Source organism: Trichosurus vulpecula, chromosome 5 (assembly GCF_011100635.1).
Source record: "Trichosurus vulpecula isolate mTriVul1 chromosome 5, mTriVul1.pri, whole genome shotgun sequence".
Classification (NCBI taxonomy): Eukaryota; Metazoa; Chordata; class Mammalia; order Diprotodontia; family Phalangeridae; genus Trichosurus; species Trichosurus vulpecula.
In genome coordinates, this window is record NC_050577.1 from 255,199,026 (window position 1) to 255,221,467 (window position 22,442).

The 22,442-nt window shown below is 37.1% G+C and overlaps 1 protein-coding gene across 1 annotated transcript in view; it reads right to left on the reverse strand.

Annotated features, from left to right (window-relative positions):
- MSRB3 (methionine sulfoxide reductase B3) overlaps nucleotides 1-22,442 on the reverse strand; it is a 200,866-nt gene that overhangs the window by 126,127 nt on the left and 52,297 nt on the right. Inside the window, exons 3-4 of the mRNA XM_036760234.1 lie at nucleotides 13,319-13,427; nucleotides 11,617-11,694 (exon numbers count right to left, since the gene is read on the reverse strand). Coding sequence (XP_036616129.1) covers nucleotides 11,617-11,694; nucleotides 13,319-13,427 — 187 coding nt within the window. The remainder of the gene's footprint in view (nucleotides 1-11,616; nucleotides 11,695-13,318; nucleotides 13,428-22,442) is intronic.

A 22,442-nucleotide genomic window follows, 5' to 3' on the forward strand; every position in this document is an offset into this window, starting at 1 on the left:
CCTGCCTTAGACATTTACTAACTATGTGACTCCAGGCAAGTGACATAAATTCTCTGAGTCTCAATTTCCTCATTTATAAAACAAGGGAGTTGGATTCAATGACCTCTAAGGCCCCTCTAAGCTCTCTATGATCTTGTGAAACATAACTAAGAATCTTCTCTAATATGTAACCAACATTAGTCATTCAAATCAAGGCTTTTGCCTCAAGACTCCCACTATAAGGAACCCAGATCTCCCAAGGCTGCCCATCACAATTTTAGATTCTTTCATTGTTAGGAAGTTTTACTTTATACCAAGATCTCATTTGCTCCTTCCATCCATTTCTTGTAGGTCTGCCCTCTAGGGTTACTCAAAACAAATCTAATCCCTGTTCTTCACAATAGCCTTTCAAATGCTGAGGACAGCTATCATGTCTCTATAAAGTCTTTTTTTTTTAAACTCTCACAGGGCTTTAGATTCCAAGATGATATTTTGTTTTGTTTAAATTTTATCCTTGAGGCAATGGGATGTTGCTAAAGTTTTTTCAAGTCAAAGAACGGCATGGTCAAATCTGCTAGAAATATCAATTTGGCAGCTGTGCAAGGGATGCATTGAAAGAAGGAGAAACTAGAAGCAGAGAGACCAATTAGGAAGTTTTTTCAGTAGTCAAGGACTGAGGTGATGAAGACATGAATAAATGTGGTTGTCATGTGAGTGGGGAAAGAGAACAGATGCAAGAGATGTTTTGGAGGCAGAATTGAAAACACTAGACAACTGGCTGAATGGAGGGGCGGGGGGGGGGGGGAGGAAGGGGACAATGGAAGGAGAAGGGTCAAGTTCCAAGGTTGTGGACTTCAATGACTGGAAAAATGGCAGCCTCACTGGAAAGGGGACATTTGGAGGGAAGTTTAGGTTTGGAAGGAAAGATAATGGTTTCTCTTTTATATATGTTAATATTGAAATGCTGATAGGATATCTAAGTAGAGATGGTCATGGGGAATTAAAGAAGACATACAGATTTAGAAATCAATAGAAAATGATGACAATGAAATCCGCCAGAGGTGATAAGATTGGAAATATGGATTTTGTTGTTTTTAGTCATATCCTATTTTTGTGATCTTTTGGGGGGGGCATGGTTCTTGACAGAGACACTAAAAGTTTTCCATTTCCTTCTCCAGCTCATTTTACAATTGAGGAAACTGAGGCAAACAGAATTAAGTGACTTGTCCAGGATCATTCAGCTAGTAAGTGTCTGAGCCCAGATTTGAACTGAAGAAGATGAGACTTCCTGACTCCAAACCCAGTACTCTATCCATTGCATCACCTAGCAGACAAGAAAAGAATCTAAAGAGAGAAAAGAAGGCAGTCTAAATTTCAGAAGGGTTGAGATCTGCATTGGCAGAAGGAATTCTCACACCATTGAAAATATTGATCTTTTAAACACTGCAACATAATAAGTGACAAGAACATTTATGCTACAAATTCCCAATAAATGCCATTTATAATAACAAAAAGTGGCAATTTACCACTAGATGTTTATGAGACAAATTTTAAATGGCTTTATGAGAAATAAAGGAAAGAACTGAATAACTGAAGGTATATCTTTTACAAATGTTTTTCAAATTAATTATAGATTTGCAGCCAAAATCAGTCAAAATGTCAATAGGTTATTTTACGCAACTAGACAAAGGATGTATATACAGGGGAAAACAAGCAAAAATATCAAGAGGAATTATGATAAAGGTTACCAAGTCAAAGTTCAAAATATTCTCTAAAGTTCTGACAGTAGAAAAAATTTAGAAAAATAGCTCAATGGAACAAGTTAGAGATGAATGAGTGAATGAAGTATTTATTAAGCAATTACTATGTGCAAGACATTGTTCTGAATGCTAGGGATTTAAATAGAAAAGTGAGAGCACCATCTCTACCCGCAAGGAGTTCCTCAATGTGAGGAGACAACACATATGGAAGATGTCAGCTAAAGTCAGATAGAAAAGTCTTACGCTCCTTATGTCGCCGCAGCAAAGCAGATGTTGATTCCTCTTCTTCAATGGCTTTTTTCCACTGATAAAGTGATATTAGTCTCCTATGTTGAACTACTTGACAATACCAACGATGGTGGTTGGTAAGAAGAACTTTCTTTTTTGGGTGTTTGCTAACTGTGACCATAGCCCCTACAGTCGTTGCAGGCTATATCACCACTGGGGTTGCTTCCAGGGTTGTCTACAGGCACTGGGCTGGAACTTCGGTGTTCCAAAGCCCCTTGGATCCAGGGCCCTGAACTGTCTCCATCAGGATCAGAGGGGAGATGGTGGTTAAGATGGCAGTGGTGGTTTGACTTGTCTGTCACTTGTTGCCTCCTGTCTCTCTTCCTCTCAGGGTGTCTTGTTGCTTCATATTTCAGAAATACAACCAAATGCAAAAAACAGATTTGCATTTGATAAGCTAAACAACTCTTTATGAAATAAAAAATTACTGGGGAAATTGTCCAGAATGTTATAAGGTTGTCCTTCATTCTCAAAGAGGACCATTACATCAGGGAGATGATGACACGACTTGCAGTTGACTTTGATTTGAGTGAGGGAGGGCTGTGCAAGATCACCAGCCTCGTTTTCTCCTCCAGAGCCATCTGGGTCCAATGGCCATCAGATATTCATCAGGACAACTGGAGATGGTCTAGGATGCAGTGGGAGACCCTGACCCTTTTAAGCTAAGGTCTTTTCAAGCTCTCACTTTGACTGAGGCAATACCTATTCAGCGAACAGGCCTCTTTAAGAAGTGAGTCAACTGGGGCAGCTAGGTGGCACAGCGAGTAGAGCACCAGCCCTGGAGTCAGGAGGACCTTAGTTCAAATCCAGCCTCAGACACTTGATACACTTACTAGCTGTGTGACCTTGGGCAAGTCACTTAACCCCAATTGTCCCACCTTCCTCCTTCAAAAAAAAAAAAAAACAATGAGAAGTGAGTCAAGGTAATGGCCCCTTTAATAAAAAAAAATCTTCTCCCTCAAACTGGGAGAAGACCTTCAGGGGTTTTTGTCAAAAAGAGAAACAGTTACTATTTACATTCACTCTGAGCCAAGAGGGCCCAAAAAATAACCATTAAGTGGTGTTTGGACAGGGACCTATTATCCAATCCTTGAGATTCAGAGTGAATTGGGTTTTAAAGCTTGGTCTTTGAGAAAGAAATCTGGCCATTAAACCTCAAGGTAACTAGGTAGTTGTCAGCCATCAAAATTTACCTTCCTTTGGGCAGAACATGAAAAGGAGAGGAGAGGGGAGGGCAGAAAAGGCGAGGAGAGGAGAAAGGAGAGGAGGAGCTGAATTACAGAACTGGAACTGGCCAGATGGGTCCCCTTCAGGTAGCTCAAACTACTCACAGGTTGTGGTTATAATGTTACAAACTATAATCCCAGATCACCACCTTCCTGATCACCCAGGCTCATAATGTAGGTGTCATCCCTGACATCTCACTCTCTCTTACCCCCATATCAGTCAGTTGCCTGCTCCTGTCTGTTCTGTCTTCATAACATCTCTTATATATGGCCCATATTTCCTCTGATGCCATCACCACCATGATTCAGGTCCTCATCACTTCACACCTGGACTAGTGAACTACTGCTGTTTGGCATCCCTGCCTCCACTCTCCCCACTCCCGTCCACCTTCTACTCAGCTGTCACACTGACCTTCCTAGAATACAGGACTGCTTGTATTACTTCCTCTATTCAATAAACTCCAGTGGCTCCAGGACCAAATATGTAAAATACTCTGTATGGCTTTTAAAGCCCTTCATAACTTGACCCCTTTCTACCTTTCCAATCTTCATTCTCTTCTACATATTCTGTGGTCCAATGACACTGGCCTCCTCGCCTTTCCTTGCACAAGACAATCCATGTCCCCATTCTGTGCCTTTTCACTGGCTGTCCCCCAGTACTGGAATTCTCTCCCTCCTTATTTCCACACACTGGCTTCCTGGTTTCCTTCAAGTCTCAGCCCAATTCCATCTCCTGCAAGAAGCCTCTCCCGATCCACCTTAGAACACACTAGTGGCCTTCTTTCTGACTAACTCCATTTTATCCTCTGTGTCTCTTGTTTGTTCATAATACAGATTGTCCATGCTTCTAGACTGTGAGTTCTTGCCCCTTCATTTTACAGATGAGGGAGGTTAGTTACATCCCAGGATGGTTGTTAAGCAATTTGTCCAGGACCAAACAGTGGCAGAGAAGGGGATGGAAATCTGTCTAAATTCAGCACTCTCTCTGCTATATGCTGTTGCTGCTCTCTTCTATCTAGTATGTAAATATTTTTGCTAGTCAGATCAAAAGATTATAGTCCCCATCCTTCTTGGGGAAACTAAAGTACCTCAACCTATTCCCCACTGCATGTCCTAATTACTCAGGTCCACATCCATAGTTAGAACAAACATTAAAGTGGATGGAGGAAAACATAATACAAGAGAAAGAATTCCTGGCCTTTTCTTTCTTTTCTAGTCTTCCATATAGAAGACTCTGAGATTCACCCATAATGGCCTTGCAATTCTGCATACAGCCCACCTACCCTATCCATACTTTTCCACATTCCCTCTCCCTTCCTCCATCTCTCAGAACATTTGGTTTCCTTCAAGCTACCTTTTACCATGAAGCCACTAGTATGCTACTCACCCCTCTAAAAAAACAAAATTACCTTGTGTTCATTCTCTATCATCCTGGAAGCTGACTCTACACCTTGACTACTTCTCACATTAGAAGTACCCTCTCTCCCCTGATTGGATGATTCCTCCCAGAACCATCCACTTTAAGGAGGTCCAAACCCACCATACTTTCTTTCCTCCCCAGGTTGCACTGCTGATTCACCAGACTTTCCCTACAATGCTCTCACATTCTAGGTATCTCTGCCACCCCTCACTCTCTCCTATTTTCCCTCAAGGGTTATCTTCCCCCATTACAATGTAAGTTCCTAGAGGGCAGAGATTGGTTTTCTGCTTGTATTTGCAGAGTACCTAACACATAGTAACTGCTTAATAAATGCTCGTTGATATGATATTCTATACACACTCATGCGTACATGTTGTTGCACCCATTAGAACGTAAGATCTTTATCAGAGGTCGGGAGTGCATTGTTTCACTTTTTTGTCTTTATCCCAACAATGTTTAATGATAGCTTTGTAAGATTTAGGAGTGGAAGAGACCTTTGACATCATCTGTTCCAACACTTTCATTTTATACATGAGGAAACCAGAACCAAGAAAGGATAAGAGTCTCTCCCAAAGTCACACAGGTAGTGCATTTAAGAGCTAGGATTTGAACCTAGGTTTTCTGAGTCTGAATCCAGTGTTTTTGACATCATATCATGTACTTCTCCAGCTGTCCCCATTCTTCAAAACTGTGCTCAATCTTTTCTGTGAAGTCTGCCCCATCTGTTTCATCCTATACCAAGCTCTGTTTCCCACAACCTTATAAGTGACAGCTTTCTAAATAGAACTAGACATGGGGGTGGAGGGCTGGGGGGGGGGGCGGGAAGCAGGGGTTTATAAGACAAACGTTTTCACACAAATATGCACTGGTTTTTACTCTTTTTAATCATCTCATTTGTCTAGTTTATCTGTCCAATGAGATCTTTGAGGCCATAGATAACAAAACATTTAAGCTCCTCACAGTATCAATACAGTGTCAAGCATAGCAACATAGTAGGTGATCTATGACCAATAGAATCTAGTTAAATGGAATCCTGTTTGAAGTACCTTCAATCTAGCTCCTTTCATAAGCAAAAAATTTTTGAAATTTTAAGATTTAAAGGAAATCGAATGTGCCTCTTTACTAACAGGCAAACAAAATTAGAATACACACATATGCATGTGCGTATATATATATATATATATATATATATAAATGTGTATATATATATAAATATATATATATATATGTGTATATATATATATGTAATACATATATATATATACATATATATATATATATTGTATAATACATATATATGTATATATATATATGTATATATATATAAATATATATATAAATGTGTATATATATATATATACACATTTGTTCTCATTTCTAAACTGGCTTAGTAAAATTCATGCACATAAAAAAATGTGAACCATGAAATAAATTACACATTTGGTTTATAAGAAGTCTCTCAATAAGGTTCTTGTGCCTGGAAAGCAGCAAAATGTGGCACATTGTTCACAGGGGGAAATGTATTTAAGATAGAGTACTAAGTTTGAGAGTGCTTGAGAGCAACTGAATGGTCTTTTTTGTATTATGTTATTTGTGCTAGGAAAGTGAATGGAAGAAATTTTTCGTTTTGGTGGTTGGTTTTTTTTCGCCCAAATACCAGGAGTATGAATGAGAAAACAAGCTCATGCCGTTTATAAAACATTTTTAATACCTATAATGTTTTCACGCATCCAAACTTCCCTATTTCCCTATTTTTGTGCCTTTCTCCCCAATCTCTGATACAATTCTTCTCTTCAGCCAACTCTTTCTTCACTTCCCTCATTCCTGTCTTTTTTTTCCTGCACGCACACACACACACACACACACACACACACACACACACACACACACACAAAGCCTCAGTTGTTTTTAGGAATACCTCGTATTCAAAGCATGAAACTACCTCCCTTGAGAGGGCCACTGATGGTGATTCCACTAATCCACCAAGCCAATGAGCTAGTTGCTCTCTACAATGCAAGACAAAGTAAAGGATTTCTTTCTTCTCTGCCCCTCCCTCATCCGCCAAATAGCCAAGAAAACAAATGAAGAGAAGCAAACAATAGGAATGGAAAACCAGAACAAAAATTAAAAATGCTGCTCTCTAAAAATCTCAGAGAAAATAGGAAAAAATGTTGTTTTTTTTTCTAGAATAATGCTAAAAGAAAGGGAGTCCATGTCACAACACATGTGAAATCTGACTCCTGTCATTACCTGTGTTTGGATAAGGGTCTCACTTTGAGGATTTCTGACTCAAAATCTCACATGGGATAAATCCTTCACTTAGAGTGGCTCTGTTTCTTATTTAAAACAGTAAGTCTTCCTTAGCTCCACAAGTCAGCTAAGTCACATGATAGGGAAAGAGATGGAGGATCTTAACCTAAAAGCAATGGGGATGTTGCCAATTTTTACCATTTGGGATATTAACAAGTTTAACATGGCTCAGCAACTATCCTAAGTGTTACATCAACTATTATGACACAAACCAAGAGTGTTGAAATGTAAAGATGTGTGTTTTCTGAGAGAAAATGGGTGACAATTTGAAGGGTTGATTTTTTAACATGAAGAATAAATATACAAGAATTCAGAACAGATTCTCAACCAACATTTATGTATAACAAATTTCATGGTTAAAAGAGTTTTTATACTTTTATAATTCTCTTTCAGGGAACTAATTTGAATTCAATTTTTTTTAAATATAGGAAATGTCAGTGTTTTGAAACAAAAAAATACACATAGAGATATTTTAATAAGGTTTTACATACAAAAGATATATTTTTATTCATTAGAGATGACCCTTTGATTATAATATCATGTGAGTTATGAATCGGGGAACACTAAAACATATGTTCATCAAAGGTGCTTGCCATTGTCATAGAGGATATCCTGCACAAAGTTCAAAGGGAAGAGAGATTTCCTTTATTTAATTAGATCCTCCAGATGCTCCTGTTTGACCTGATTTCATCAAGCTCCAGAAATCTGCAAAACCTCCTAAATGAGATTCATGATCACTCAGAGTTCAATCTAACTATTCACATGAGAAAAACTAAATGGATGAAGAATGCCTATTGTCCAGAACAGTAGTGTCAAATTGAGTGAGGGGAGGGGAAGAAAGAGAGGGACTAACCATGTGTAAGGGTCCCTGTGAGCCACATATTGACTTAGAAAACCACGTTGTGGCCCACAAACCACATGTTTGACACTTCTGGTCCAGCATGTGTTATATAGTTCTTAGCCCTGTAATCTCAAGAGATACAGAAGACCCTAGAAGACTGGGTGAGCTCTTGTGGAGGATTTATGGGAGGACAAAGAAAATCAATCAATGAGTATTTATTAAGTACCTATTAGGTATCAAGAACTGTGTTAGACACTTGGGATACAAGTATAAAAAACAAAACAATCCGTACTCACAAGAGCTTACCTTGTAAGGGAGAAGATAACAGATATTTAAATACATAGATATAGACATAAAACATAAATACAAATTGAATGCATACAACTATATATGCAGTAATTAAATACCACTAGGGCACTACTAGTTGGAGGAATCAGGAAAAGGCTTCCTGAAAAAGATGTTGCATGAGCTGCATTTTAAAGGAAAAAAGAGACTCTAAGATGTGGAGGCAAGAATACAGTATATTATATTCATGGAGAACAGCCAATGAAAAGGCACAAAAATGAAAGATGGAGAACTTATGAAGAAGAGAGAAAAGTTTGCCTGAGAAAAGCTTGCCTGATCCCACTGGGGACCCAGCTGGCCAGTTCCAGTTGGGCAACTTCTCTCCTCTTCTCCCCTCCTCACTTCAGGGTGCTCTGCCCAAAGGAAGGTAAATAAAGTGTAGGAGGAAGAGCAATGTCCAGTTAGTCTTGCCAGACGGGCTGAAGCCAGTTGTATAGGGCTTTAAAAGCTAAACAGAAAAGTTTCTATTTGATTGTAGAAACAATAGGAAGCCACTTGAGCTGGTTGAGTAGAGGAGTCACATGGGCAGACATATACTCAAGGAGAGTTTCTAGGCAGCAATGTGTAGGATGGACTGGAGTGAGGATGAGGCAGGAAGACTAATGAAAGCTGTTTTAATAATCTACATGAGAGGCGATGAAAGCCTGGACTAAGGTGCTGGCTGTGTGAGTAGAGAGAAGGGGTCAGATATGAGAGATACTATGAAGAAAGAAATGACAAGATTTGGCCACTGATTGTATGGGTGGGTGAAGGAGACTGCAGAATCCAGGATAATGCCAAGGTAACATTGTGGGAGACCATAAGTATGGTGGTGCCTTTGGTAGAAACAGGGAAGTTTAGAAAAAGTGAGGGTTTTAGGAGGAAAGAAAATGAATTCAGTTTTAGACAAGCTGAGTGTAAGATTTCTCCAGGTCATTCAATTTTAAATGTCTAATAGGCACTTAGTGACATGGTACTTAAGCTTAGGGGAAAGACTGGGCCTGGATATATAGAACAAGGAGTCATTTCAATAGGGAACACAGTTAGACCTAAGGGAGCTAATGAGGTTACCGAGAAAGCATTTTTGAGATACAAAACAAGAAGGTTAAGGTCTGAATCTTGTGAAACACCCACAGTTACAGCCCATGATATGGATGATGAGCCAGCAAAGGAAACTGAGAAGCAAACAGGAAGGAGGAGAACCAGAGAGGAGAGGGTATCCAGGAGGAGAGGGCTGTTAACAGTGTCAAAAGAATAGACAAGTTAAGAGGTATAAGGACTTGGAAAAGACTATCGAATTTGGTGAGTAAAATAGAAAAGAGTCATACAGGATGAAAAAAATATAAATGGATTGAAATCAGTATCACAAGAAGGAATAGCCACATTGCTAAGATCACAGAACCATTTAAGTATCAAAGTAGCTCAAAAATCTTTTTTAAAGTGAAAATAATTTAGATCAATATTGTTTCTTTATCTTTCTTAAAGCCTGCTCAGCAGAAGAAAAGTGCTTCCAGAACTGATTTATGGGATTTGAGATAAATTTCTTCAACTTGGACAAATAAATTCTTGATGAATTTCACAATCTGTAAGAAGGTCAAGAACATTCTCTAAGTGGGTTTTAGTCAAAGACTCCTTCATGCCTACCTACAGTGCTTTGTAAAGGGTGTTTCATCCTTTCAAGAACTGAAGAATCTCAGCATCGGGTGGACCCTTAGGAGTCATCTTCTCTTCAAAAGCATCCTATCCACGACATTACTTAACAGAGTTACAGAGCTTCTTCATGAACACTTTCAGTGATGGATAACTTACATTTCATTAGGTAAGAACTCATTATCTCTTTTAGGGAGGTAACATGGTGGCTAGTGGAAAGAGCATTGGTCCTGAACAGGGGAGGACCTGAGCTGAAATCTCACCTGTGATGTTTACTATCTGTATGACCTTGGGCAAGACACAACCTCCATAGACTCCAGCTTCATTCTCTGTAAAATGAATGGGCCAAACCAGAGGGCCTTCAAGGTCCCTCCTAGTTCTAAATAGACCTTCTGTATATCCCTAATTATTATAAAGTTCTTCTTTGAATAGAGCTTAAATTTCCCCTCTTGTAAATTCTACCCATTTGTGCAACAAATCTAATCTCTCTTCCACACAGATAGTTATCTAAGTATCTGAAGGCAGTTTCCAAATCTCTCCACAATTCCCTCTTTTCCAAACTAAACATCCCCAGTTCCCTCATCCAGTCATCATGTGATAATGGTTTTGAGTCTCTCACTATCCCATTCACCCTCTTTCTTATTACATGTCACTGGTCTTGTCAATGTGCTTCTTAAAAGGTGATGGTCAAAACTGAATGCAACAATCTAGCTATGGCATGACTAGCCCAAAGATCAGCAGAACTATCATCTCTTGCATTCATGGATATGCAGGGTCCATTAATGGTCACCACTTTGACAGTCACATCACACCCTTGCCTCATACTGAGCTCGGAGTCAATTAAACCCCTACCTCTTTTTGAAAACACAACCACATCTCCCTTTTTCTGCCTTTCTATATTTTTTGAACCTAAAGACAACATTACATTTGTCTCTCTTAAATTTGATCTTGTCATATTCAGTTTGTATTTTCAAACTGTCGAAATCCTCTCAGAGCTAAGTTTAACTTATCCAATATAACCTTGCCAGCTATGTGTCCTCTGCAAATTTGATCAGCATGTCTTCAGGGATATGTTGATACAAATTTTTAATAGGATGGAGATAAGAAGAGAGACCTAAGTCAGGACCCTACAGGACTTCCTCTAGATTGCCATAATTTATAAATTGACATTCTTTGGGTTTGTTTGTTCAACAGTCTACAAATCCACCTAACTGCACTGTCTTGGTCTGAAAAACATATGTATTTGGTACACATACCGAGGAGTGTGCTGGTGTTTAAGATCCAGTTCTCAAAAGATATATGTATGTATGTATGTATGTATATACATGTATGTATGTGTATATGTATGTATATGCATGATACACTTAAATTTAATCTGTTTTATTAATATTTACTCCATCAAGTTCTTCAGTCTAGACAATTAAGAAATAAATATTAAGAAAATATGTATTAAGAAAATAAGTCAAGCCCTGATTTGTAGCACTTCCCAGTTTCCAAGGCAATTTAACAATCAGCTCTGGTGAGGAGCCAGGACAAGCTGGCTCTACATGTCTGTGCACATGCCAATGTGTATTCTCACCTAGAAATTCACAGTTAAGTACTCAGGAGACCTTTTGAAAATCAGAAGTTTGACAACTTAGTAATTTTATAATGACTCACAAAATTCCAAATTATTTCTATTTTCTAAAGAAGAAATATTTACTCTTAAGACAATGTGAGGTTACTGCACACTCTGATGTGATTACAAGCCATTGGTTTTAGCACAGTCACATGCAGATCCCCATTGTTCGAAAGCTATATTTGTCCTCTTTTACTTACTTGAATAAAGGAGTCCCACAAACAACACATTTGTACATTCCATGATCTTTATGACTTGTATATTTTCCTTCAAAGGCACTGAGAAGAAAATAAACAAAAAATAGCATTTGAAGAAGCTGGAGCAACTCTCCCTAATGAAACTCTTTAAAAATCCATGAGGATCAACTCATCCCAAAATGAAGAATTAATAACATAAAAACTGGAATATCTCAAATTTATGTTAATTTTTCTGTAGAGGGGAACAGGCACAGAAAGACATCAAAAGAGCACAGATTTGAAGTCAAATTCTTTAAATAATTCACAGAAAAAGTCTTTTGCTTTTAAAAAATGGTCATTTCTATCAATGACTATACTTTAGATTGAACATTGTCTTTCTCAGCCAAGGGTAAGTTTTTGGAGTCTCTGAAGTGTCCCTTCCAGGAGTAAACTGTCAGAAAATGAAGTTAAGGCCAAGACTCCAAGTTGGAGGAGCCTTCTTTTTGGGTTTGAGGAGGAATATTGCAGCTTTAAGGGAATATTTTTCTAAGTTAACAATCTTAAAGGCTAGGAGGTCATTCAGTTAATACAAATCAGCTGTGCTAGCCCAACAAAAAGTCTATGTGTGCTACAGCTTGTTTTTATTATACTTTCACCCTCTTTATGAGGTCCAATTTTTTTATAAACAGAATTTTTAAGAATGACCTAATCTCTGGTTGTTTGTGGGCATTAAATCATTCGCTAGTCATGTACACAACAGCCACGATCTGCGTAGAACTCCTATGCTGAGAACCAAGGTCCACTGCCAGCTAATTTGGGTGGCAGGACGAACTTTGCCAGAGATTCAACATTTGGTCAATTCGGTAAATAGTATATACTGTGACAGGAAGAGAGTTGTTGCCTATTAACGAGTACCCCATGTGTGGCAAAGAGCCCTTTCAGGTCTTGAATGGAAACAAGCAGTTACATCATTAATAAATCTGGATCAGAGGTAAGTTAGGGCCTTGTGCCAAGCTCCATGGTATAAATTAGACAACAAAATGGTTAGACCTTGGCAAGTTTACCTTTGAGCTGGAATCAGCTGAGAGAGACCTTATTCACTAAAAACAGTCTTGAAAGGGAACACACTCTTTTTTTCAGGATGTAGGGCGAACTTCCAAGGACTAAAGCCATGTGAGGGCAGTTATTGAAAATTTTTGACATTCCAACCACAAATGAGCCAATAAATACTTTCTCCACATGTGCTTCAAAAAGAAATTGGAGTGGGGTGGAAAGGAACTAAATTATGCTACTTTCTTTTTGCAGCCAAAATGTCTATACTTACAATGGCCACCTTCAAAATTTCATCATTCTGGTGCAGGGCTGTTGTTCCTCATGCTTTTGCTTAATGTGATGCTTTCCTCCTTCTCCCTACACCACCCCCCCTCCCCAATCTACCCAAATCACTCTGACTTACACACATTTCATAGTAAATGAAAAGCAAGTCCTTAACAAAAGTGTTGCGACTTTAGGGAGAAGATATAGTAGTATTCATTAGCCAAGGGTGGGGGGGATAAATAAAACAGGCCACAGACTTTTCCAGCATAATTTCTGTCTTTTCAATGATTTTAATGTGTAGGGGTTAGCAAATGTGTAGAATTCTTGAAAACAGTCAGTGAGGAAAACAAGGAAATGAGGAGTTATGGGCAGGGGTGGGGGAGCGGGGAGAGAGGCTCCATGGGCTCACCTCTCAGTTCCTTTCTCCTGAGTGACATGGTATTGCAGGGGTGTCAGTCGCTTCCTCAGTTCCTGCTGGGAAAAGACCACCTTACAGTTCTTTCTATCCCTACATGACCCTAGAAAAAAGAGAGGATATGGGAGAAGGAGCCTTTTTAGGTTAAATCCTGAATAATTGCTTTGGCCGGCGGCCACAGCAAAGCTTCTGCATTCACTTGTCAATGACCAGACCGGTCCCTAATGCATAAGGATGGTTCAGCTGGACTGCACTTGATTATTTCAGCAAGTCCGAGTTTTTAAAAGAATGCTGCTCAAAGGCCAGCTGATTCCATTGGAGCAGGGACAAAGTGCTTCAGCCAAAGCCTACTGGATGGGAGACCAGATTTTGTTGAGATAACCATTCATTCAATGGCAGCAGCCATCCTCTCAACCCCCTCACACACAGAGAGACACAGACACAGACACACACACATCCCATTAAAAAAAAACCTTGAAAATCTTTTTTAACATACTGCACATACAGGGTAATGGGCATATGATCTCATAGATTGGGCATTGGCAAATTGTGACATCCCTGACGTGTCTCTGTCACACAGAGAGGATTATCAGGGATAGGATTTGAACCCAGGTCCTCTGATTCCTCAGTCAGTGTTCTTTCCATTGCACAATGGCTGCCTAGCAAATTAAACCTCCCACCTGGCAAGCAGCGATTTTACAACCTTGCAGTATGGCTTAAAATCAAAAATAATTAAATTTCTACTCTGAGCAAGTTAACTACCCCCTTATTGGTTTTTTTTTCTTTATGCCTACAGATATATTTTCCATTTACTACCAGGTTATTGTTCTCAGTCATTCTACCAGTTCACTACAACAGGTTATGCAGACTTTGGAAACAAATGTGTAAGAGAGATGTCTTCTTGAATGGACAGATTAAGATAGAAATTGTCAAGAGCCTATACAAAAGTCATTTAGCACCTATGTCCCAAGGTTGTTGTGAGGACAAAATGAGGTATTTGTAAAGCACTTAGCATAGTGCCTGATGAATAATAGGTGTTTAATAACTGCTTATTTAAAAAAATTAAATTATCCAGCTTCTAGAGAAACCAAAGAAAATGCCGGGGGAAAAGAAGAGAATAAGAAGGATAAAGAGCATTCTTTCTTCAGAAGTCTACCATTTCCTTTTGCAACTACACCTAGAGCAGAGGTCTTTAGCCTAGGGTCAGTGAACTTTTTTTAATATTTTAATGACTGTATTTCAATATAATTGGTTTCCTTTGCAATCCTATTTTTTTTAATGTTATATATTTTAAATCATCATCCTGGGAAGAGGTTGATAGGCTTCACCATGGCACAAAGAAAGGTTAAGAACCCTCAATCTAGAAAGATTGCCCTGATTAAATGCATTTGAATGCTGAAATAATTTTATGCAGACATAATCGCAATGGCAGCCTTAATTTCAACTCATATAGTCTGTGATAAAATGTTCAGACAACATCTCTTTATCTCATCTCTTTATATGCCTTATTTTATTTTACCTGTACACATGATGGAAAAGAAATATAAAGCCAATAGAGCACAATGATTACTCGCTACAATGAAATTGCTTTTCTTTGCCATCCATCACAATGGAGACATTCTTGCAGATGGTCCAAAATGTAAAAAAATAAATTGTTTTTGTTTTTAAGTTACAGAAAGTTAACTTAAGTGTCCTGATCATTATGTCACTCAGTTGCTTTTGTGATAGAAAGGACCATGAGTTAGAAAAAAGAAAACATAATCCTTAGTTTCTTACTTTGCAAAGCATCTCATTTCACAGCATGTGGGCCCAATGAAATAAACCCGTGAAAAATTAGCTAACCAGCCCTCCTGACTGATGGCATAAATACAGCACCAGCATCCACAGCCAAGGCAATAAAAATACAGTGACTGATTCAACTGTTTGAAAAAAATATATCTATGAATGGAGAAAAATACCAAGCAAAAACTAGATATACACACTGGAATTTACCCTGCAGGCTCTCAGACTTGGACCTCCATTGACCTCCCAAAAGAAGCCAGTGTAGGTAACCATACACAAATTTGGCAAGCCCATCTTCACTGACATTTTGGTTGAGTACCTCACATCACTAGATCTCAAAATATTTAAGTCTTTATCAGCACACCAAATGATTAAACTATTTGAATTATCTAAGAGATAGAGAGCTACATTCTCTCCCTCTCATCCGACCTCAGAATTAATCAATCCATCTCACTACTTTCTGTAACCTGCTGAACACCGTTAAAGGAACTTCAGTTTCTACTCACTGTTGCAGGCTTAAAGGTCATCATGTAACTGTATTTTTTTTTAAATCAAAAGTGTCCTGTCTTTGTTCATTTTGTCAGAGAAATTCATTTTTCAAATTTAAGATGACAAAATGCCTTGTTTAAAATTACTCCTTTCTAATGGCTCAGGTAATTAAAATTTGTACAATTCAATTAAACAATTCAGTCTAAAATATTTTTGTTGTTAATATATGTTCATTCATATAAAAAGACCAATTGTGTTCCCAAAGTTGAGGGAACCAAGCTACCCATCTGTATGTCATTTAGTACAAGAGAAGCAACTGCAGGTTTAAATTACATGGTATTGGATTGCAATTTCCTAACATTGGATGCTTTTCTGCTTTTTTACCTTGAGTCATTACTAAGGAGTGTTCATAAAAAGTAGCTTAAAGCACAGATGCTTGCAAATCATTTAGGCAAAGATGTTTCTTTCTTTTTTTTTTCAGAAAAAGAATAATACTGTTGGTCACTATTGACTAACCATGTCAAGTATTTCTAAGAGAAAAAAAGGTAAAATTGAAAACATCTGATTGAAGTAAATAATGCAAACATAAAAAGCTTTACTAGCGAATGAAGGGTATTGAAGCGACTTTATTTCATAGATTAGAAATTACTTTTGATCTAAGCATTCTTAAAAACAGATTGTTTTCCACTATGAACCATCTCATTAACTGTGCCACAGAGCCCTCATTTTAATGGCAAGCTCTGAAAGTGCTGCTGTACTGCTTTGTTAGCCTCAATCTTTTTGGGGAGGGGATAAAGATTTCATTCCAGGTTTCTTTGTTTGTCTTTCAAGAACCACTAAAGCAGTATTCACACAAATTTTGTAGGAATGCGCCCTGTGTCATAGCCTACAAATTATTTGGTTTTGGTGCACTTAAAGGTCACCTTCCAAATTAGTGAAATTTTCCTACATCCTGGCTTTTCAACTTTAAATATAAATATTGTAAGTGAGTTTTGGTCTCCAAGAAGTTCTATTGCTTATTTAAAGTTGTCAACTTTTTGTAGGTTTTTATTCTCTGGTAATGCTGTTTCCTAAAGTAACAGACCTTTAAAGGTATATTTAGTAGTGAAAGGAAGTATGTATACGTTAGAAATTATTTTCGTGTTGTTATATCAGACAACTCAATGAGATGACTATCTATTAACCAATTCTCAAAAGCAAATTTTATTATTAATAGCTTCCTGGACAGTAACTAACTTCAGTAAGCTAAGTTTTTACAGAACATCACTGACAAAAATTCATCATAAACACTGACTTCATCACTTTATTGCTGGTTCAATTTTTTTTTTTTTGGCTAGACTACCTTCTCACTATTTTGTCAAAAATCATGTAGTGCCTTTGCTAATTTTGAAAAAGCTATCTCCTTTTTAAAAGTCTCATAGCAATTCATTCATCAGGTGTGTTCCCTTCCTTTCCTGTTTTTTTTTAAGTATGTTCACTCTGACACTATAATTCTGTAATTATTCAGGGAAGCTTAACATTTGCATTGAACAAATAAATTAAAAAGCATCTGATTCATGACCTTAAAACCAGTCTAGAAATACACCCAAAAAAAAGTTTTCTTACTATTTAATAGTGTACATTGCAACTCACAAGTGGCTTTGCACATATATATGTAATTTACTCTGTAATATATACCCTCTGCTGTGAATTGGTTATACAGCACATCCAACTGAGACTTTCCTAGAGGGTTTTTTAAAAAACAGCTAAAAGGATGTTCTTATAAGAAGGAAGTATCTCCTTTATGGTGACCCTATTTGGCATTATATGAAAGCCCCAGTGTGCCTAATTAGAAGTCAATATGTACAATTTTCACAGACAAAAAAAAAAGCATATCTTTTTATTCAACCAACAATTATCAAGAATATAATTGTGGCCAGTTTACATTAAAATATATGCTAAATCATATTTTAATGTAGTGAAAGACTTCCTTTTATAAATCTTGCCCAGAACAATGTCCTCAAAATTAATCTTTAAAAAATACATATCCTGTTAAAACAAGGCTTAGAATATTTAGAGAACAAAGACACTACAAATAACTTGCTTATTCAATGTAAAGTATGTGGTGATTTTCAATATTAAATAATGTTATAAAAATACTGAGATCAAAAAGGGAAGTAAAATCAATGGTGGTCACAGGGCATTCAAGGATCAGTTTTTCCATAGTAAATTAGATTGTCAATCAACTGACTCTCATTTTCTCTGAATTTCTTGAGCATTTGAGTCACTGATGAGATTCAAACAAGATTTTCATATAATCTAGAAAATCTTAGAAAGCTTCTTAACTTTATATCCATAAGTAAGTCAGAGCTATTGCCTAACTTTGAGTGTGCTTTTCAGTCTTATTTCTTCTACTGCAATGTGAAATACATAATTCCAATAAGTAAGCATTCCCTCAAGATAATATATATGCACAACAGACGCCCTTTTATTTTGCTGTGATCTTTAAGTCTACTAATGGCATCGTACATGAAATTCTTAAACATTATGCAAAAGAAGTATAAGATGTGATTTCTATTGTAATTCCCAATTTTTTGAAGATTATTAACTGATCACACCATCACTCTAAAATAAACAAGCATCTATTCCGAGCTGCATCCTGTCATATCTGAACTTTCTCAGTACTATCTAAATAAAGAGAAGAAAATAAAAATCAAATCTAGTCCATTTTTAGAATGGAAGAATGTAAAATATATACTGTGACCTAGGATGCTTTTTTTTTTAAACATTCCAGTAATTCAAGAAAGACTACAAAAAATTCCAAGTATGGGAGTGGGGATTTGGAGGGGGGCGGCTCAGAGAGAAGTTCAATACTTGTACAAGCATGCCCAAGTCTCAGTTGGCTCTCAGAGGTAGACATATACAGGAAAAACATTCCTGAGATAGTCATGTGACCTCAAATGTCAAGATATTTGTCTTCAATATTCTGGCTTCCATGAAATTTAAGGCTCCAATACTTCTTACTGAAAACTTTAAAAGCAATATGATTTTTTTAATCCTTAAGAAAAAAAAAGCAGCTGTTTAAAGGTGCAAATGATCTATGAGAACAAGGAAATTCATATAACTTGGATAATTCAGAATTTCTGTCTTTGGAACTTTTACCTGCCAAAGAAATCAAATCAACTGAATTTCTCAGTGTCTAGCACAGTACTATGAACATCCTAAATAGATTCAGGGCCAGAAGGGGCTTGAGGAAAGAGAGGTCCAGAGGAATATGGAAGCCTTCCCAAGCTTGCCCAGGAAACAACCAGAATCTTAGCCCAAATCTTGTGACTCCAAATCCAACACTCTTTCCTAACATACAGCAAATATTTAATATTAACACAATAAATGGCATTGAAATAAATGAACAATAACTAATGAATGGCTTTTTGGGGTAAAGGCACCAGCTTCATATTCATAAGTAAATCAGATCTATTGACTAATTTTGAGTACACTCCTCAGTCTTATTTATTATATTTCAATATTGTGACATTTTAAAAGTTCAAGAGAGTTTATGGATACTTAATCATTTTATTAATAATGCTAGAATTTTATTATAAAGGGGCAGCGATGCTCTTGAATACCAAAGACTGGTCATAGCAGTGAGCTCACAGTTAAGACTCACTCTGCCCTTGGAAGAGTGAGTGTTCCTAAGAGTAGCAATCAGTTCTGATTGGTTACCAATTAATGAGAGAATGAATATTACAATGAGAAATGAGCTCACTTCAATGAGTAGCTGAAAGAGTGACCTCACATCACTCTTGGACTATCTCTATACCCAGACTACCCCCAGCCTTGGTCAATCAAAGGATGTACCTCCACCCATACTTTCTTGAGTGGAACACAAATGGCAAGAAAGGAGTAAATTTTTGGCCAAGGTCATTAATGTCCTTCAAAGGCTGGCCTTTGAACAAAGAAACAGGACAGGCAGAAAGCCTGGATCTCCCCCTTAATTGGTTATTAATAATCATTTCTCTCAATATGAAATATATAATTCCAATAATTATTTCCCCAAGATAATAAACATATAGGTACAACAGACTCCTTTTTTTATTTTGCTGTGATCTTTAAGTTTGCTAATGGCATTGTAAATAAAATTTTTTAATGCTATGCCTAAGAAGTATAAGATACGACTTCAATTGTAATCCCCAATACTTAGAAGCTTATTAACTGATCTTGCTAGCACTCTAAAATGAATAAATATCTGTTCCAAGCTGCATCTCATCATACCTGAACTTTCTTAGTCTAAATAAAGGAATTAGAAGTCAAATGCTTTGTCCAGCTCAAGGTTTCAATCCTACAATGGTGGGCCACAAAGATCAACATGGAGGCCCATGCAGGTGAATAGTCAATGAAAGTTTTTTGATGACAATTTTACAGTACCCTTAAATGTGAGTTTATAAATTGTTGGCTTATCAATGCTTCTACCCAACTGAAACATTTTAATTAGTCTTTGCCTTATTTATTATAGTTGGAGTAATGATGTATAGCCAGTGGTGGTAACCTCAAAGCAGCACCAAAAAAAAAAATGTGCTAATGTCATGGTTGCATAATTTCTTTTAAGCTTGGTCTAATTTCTTTTGGGTCCTCTTTTACAAAACACAAAGGAGATATGTTCCAGAGTCAAAAGGAGTCAAAAAGTAAAAGTGGAAATAGTGAGAAAAGTGGGAAAAGTGGAAAAAAGTGGAAATTTTGACTCTCAGGAGTCAAAAATAAAGTGTTGATTATCTATGTACAAAGCAGTGATTTTTTTTTCTTTCCCATACTTTAGAAAATTGCATCTTGATTTCTAAAAATGATCACATTCCTGGCTTCCTTGCTACTTTAAATGATTTTATGGAAGACAATTCTATAGATAAGGTTGAGTTGGGATGTTCTATTAAGACTTGCACAAAAGTTTCAATTAATATCAAGGGAACAGACCATTTTAAATGCCTTGAATTAAAAAAGACTTGATGTTTCCATAGTTAACAGTTGCATGACAAAAATGGTCTTCTGATTTTCATACTTAAAATTTGTATTTATACATCAGAAAGTAGTTTTCTAGAAAGAGGAAAAAAATCCTATATTCCTTTAACTCCTTCACAAAATCAGGAAGTTGTACCTGATTAAAGTCACTTCTATTTGGATCATTCTTTTATTCTGGGCTCCCTGATCCCTTGGTCATGTTAGTGTGTGCTATATCATTTTCCATGTATTTATATGTTTCTTAATAACTTTCTCAAGTTGTTTCATTTGTATGTTTTTTCTCCTTTAAATAGTTAACAAGTATTTATTAAGCACCTACTACATATCTGGCTCTGTGCCAAGCTCTAGGGAGAAAAAGAAAGGCAAAAAGAGTCCCTGCTCTCTAGGAACTTACTATCTAATGGGGAGATAAATTGTAAACTCATTGAGGGCAGGGACTATTTCATTTGAATTCCTGAATAGTACTCTAAACAGCTCTCTAAACAATGGAAGTAAAAGGCTGGGTGTGAGGGTTTAGTATACTCTTAAGCGTCTTTCTCAATTGATTAAAACCATCAACGGTTGTGAGTTATAAGATGATCCAGGTGCCCTGAAGTGACACCTTCCCCTTTGAGGGGGAGAGGGACTGGAAAAGTCCCTCAAAATAAGAAATCTCCATATCCAAAACTGCCTCTTGATGGCACGTTCACCATTCCAAGGTAACCAAACATTCTGGCCCAACAAAGTGAGTGGAGAGGTTGTCCTGAGTTAAGACTGAAAAGTCTATCTAAAAAGATCGAGATGTGCGGAGGGAGAGGGTGGCGACTGAAAAATAAGGTGAAATATTTGACAGCTCCCTATACTTATTAACCCAAGTATATAATTATTGCCCACAACAAATTTGAATATGTTTAAAGTTCATTCATTCATTTAATATTCTTAACTTGTACTGTGCACAAATACTACATGGTTTAACATTTCGGGCTAAGAATCTTAATGGTAAAATTTCACTTGTAAGATTGTATGGAAGAAGCTTTGGACGGGCAATCAGTCTACCTGAATTCTAGTCCCAGCTCTCACACTTTTTTCACCCATCTGTCTCAATGCACTTATCTATATAAAGAAGTTACATTTATGTACCATTTCTTCATGGTTTTCTTGAGAGACTGGCAAAGTTCACTACAATGTGAAACACACTGACCAGTCTTCATTCACCTAACTGGTGACTCAAAAGAGAAGGAAAGTTGAATCTTAAAATTCTCCACCATGTTACATGTGTTTTATTTGGGGGCAAGCAAATACATCTTATCCCTTGATAAACTAATTATGAGAGGCAGTAGCCACTTTAATTATATACAGCAAGATGCCACAGTGGCTAGGGTGTTGGACCTGGAGTCCAAAAGACCTGATTTCAAGTCTGGCCTCACATATACTTGCTCGCTATGTGTCCCTAGGCAAGTATCAGTTTCCTCGTCTGTAAAATGTGGATAATAATACTGCCTATGCCTCCTAGAGGTGTTGGGAGGATAAAATGAAAAAAAAATTTTGTAAAGTGTTTTATAAGACTTAAAATGTTATACAAATGCTATCTGTTATTATTCCTGCCATTAATAATATGAAAGCTACCATATTCTTTGGAATCTGATTGCAAACACTGTGACAGTCATGATTTCCTTGTTGATATAGGTTGTAAAGCCTCCAAAACCTGGGATTTAGGGGCATCATTCAAAAAAGTTTTGGTTCAAATAATACTTTCTAACTTATACAGCAAGATAATGAAAAATAGGGGTCTTTTTTGTTTTTGTTTTTGTTTTCTGGTAAAGGACTACAGTGAACAAGAGGTAACAGTGAAAGAGAAAGTCATTTTATCTGTCTGATT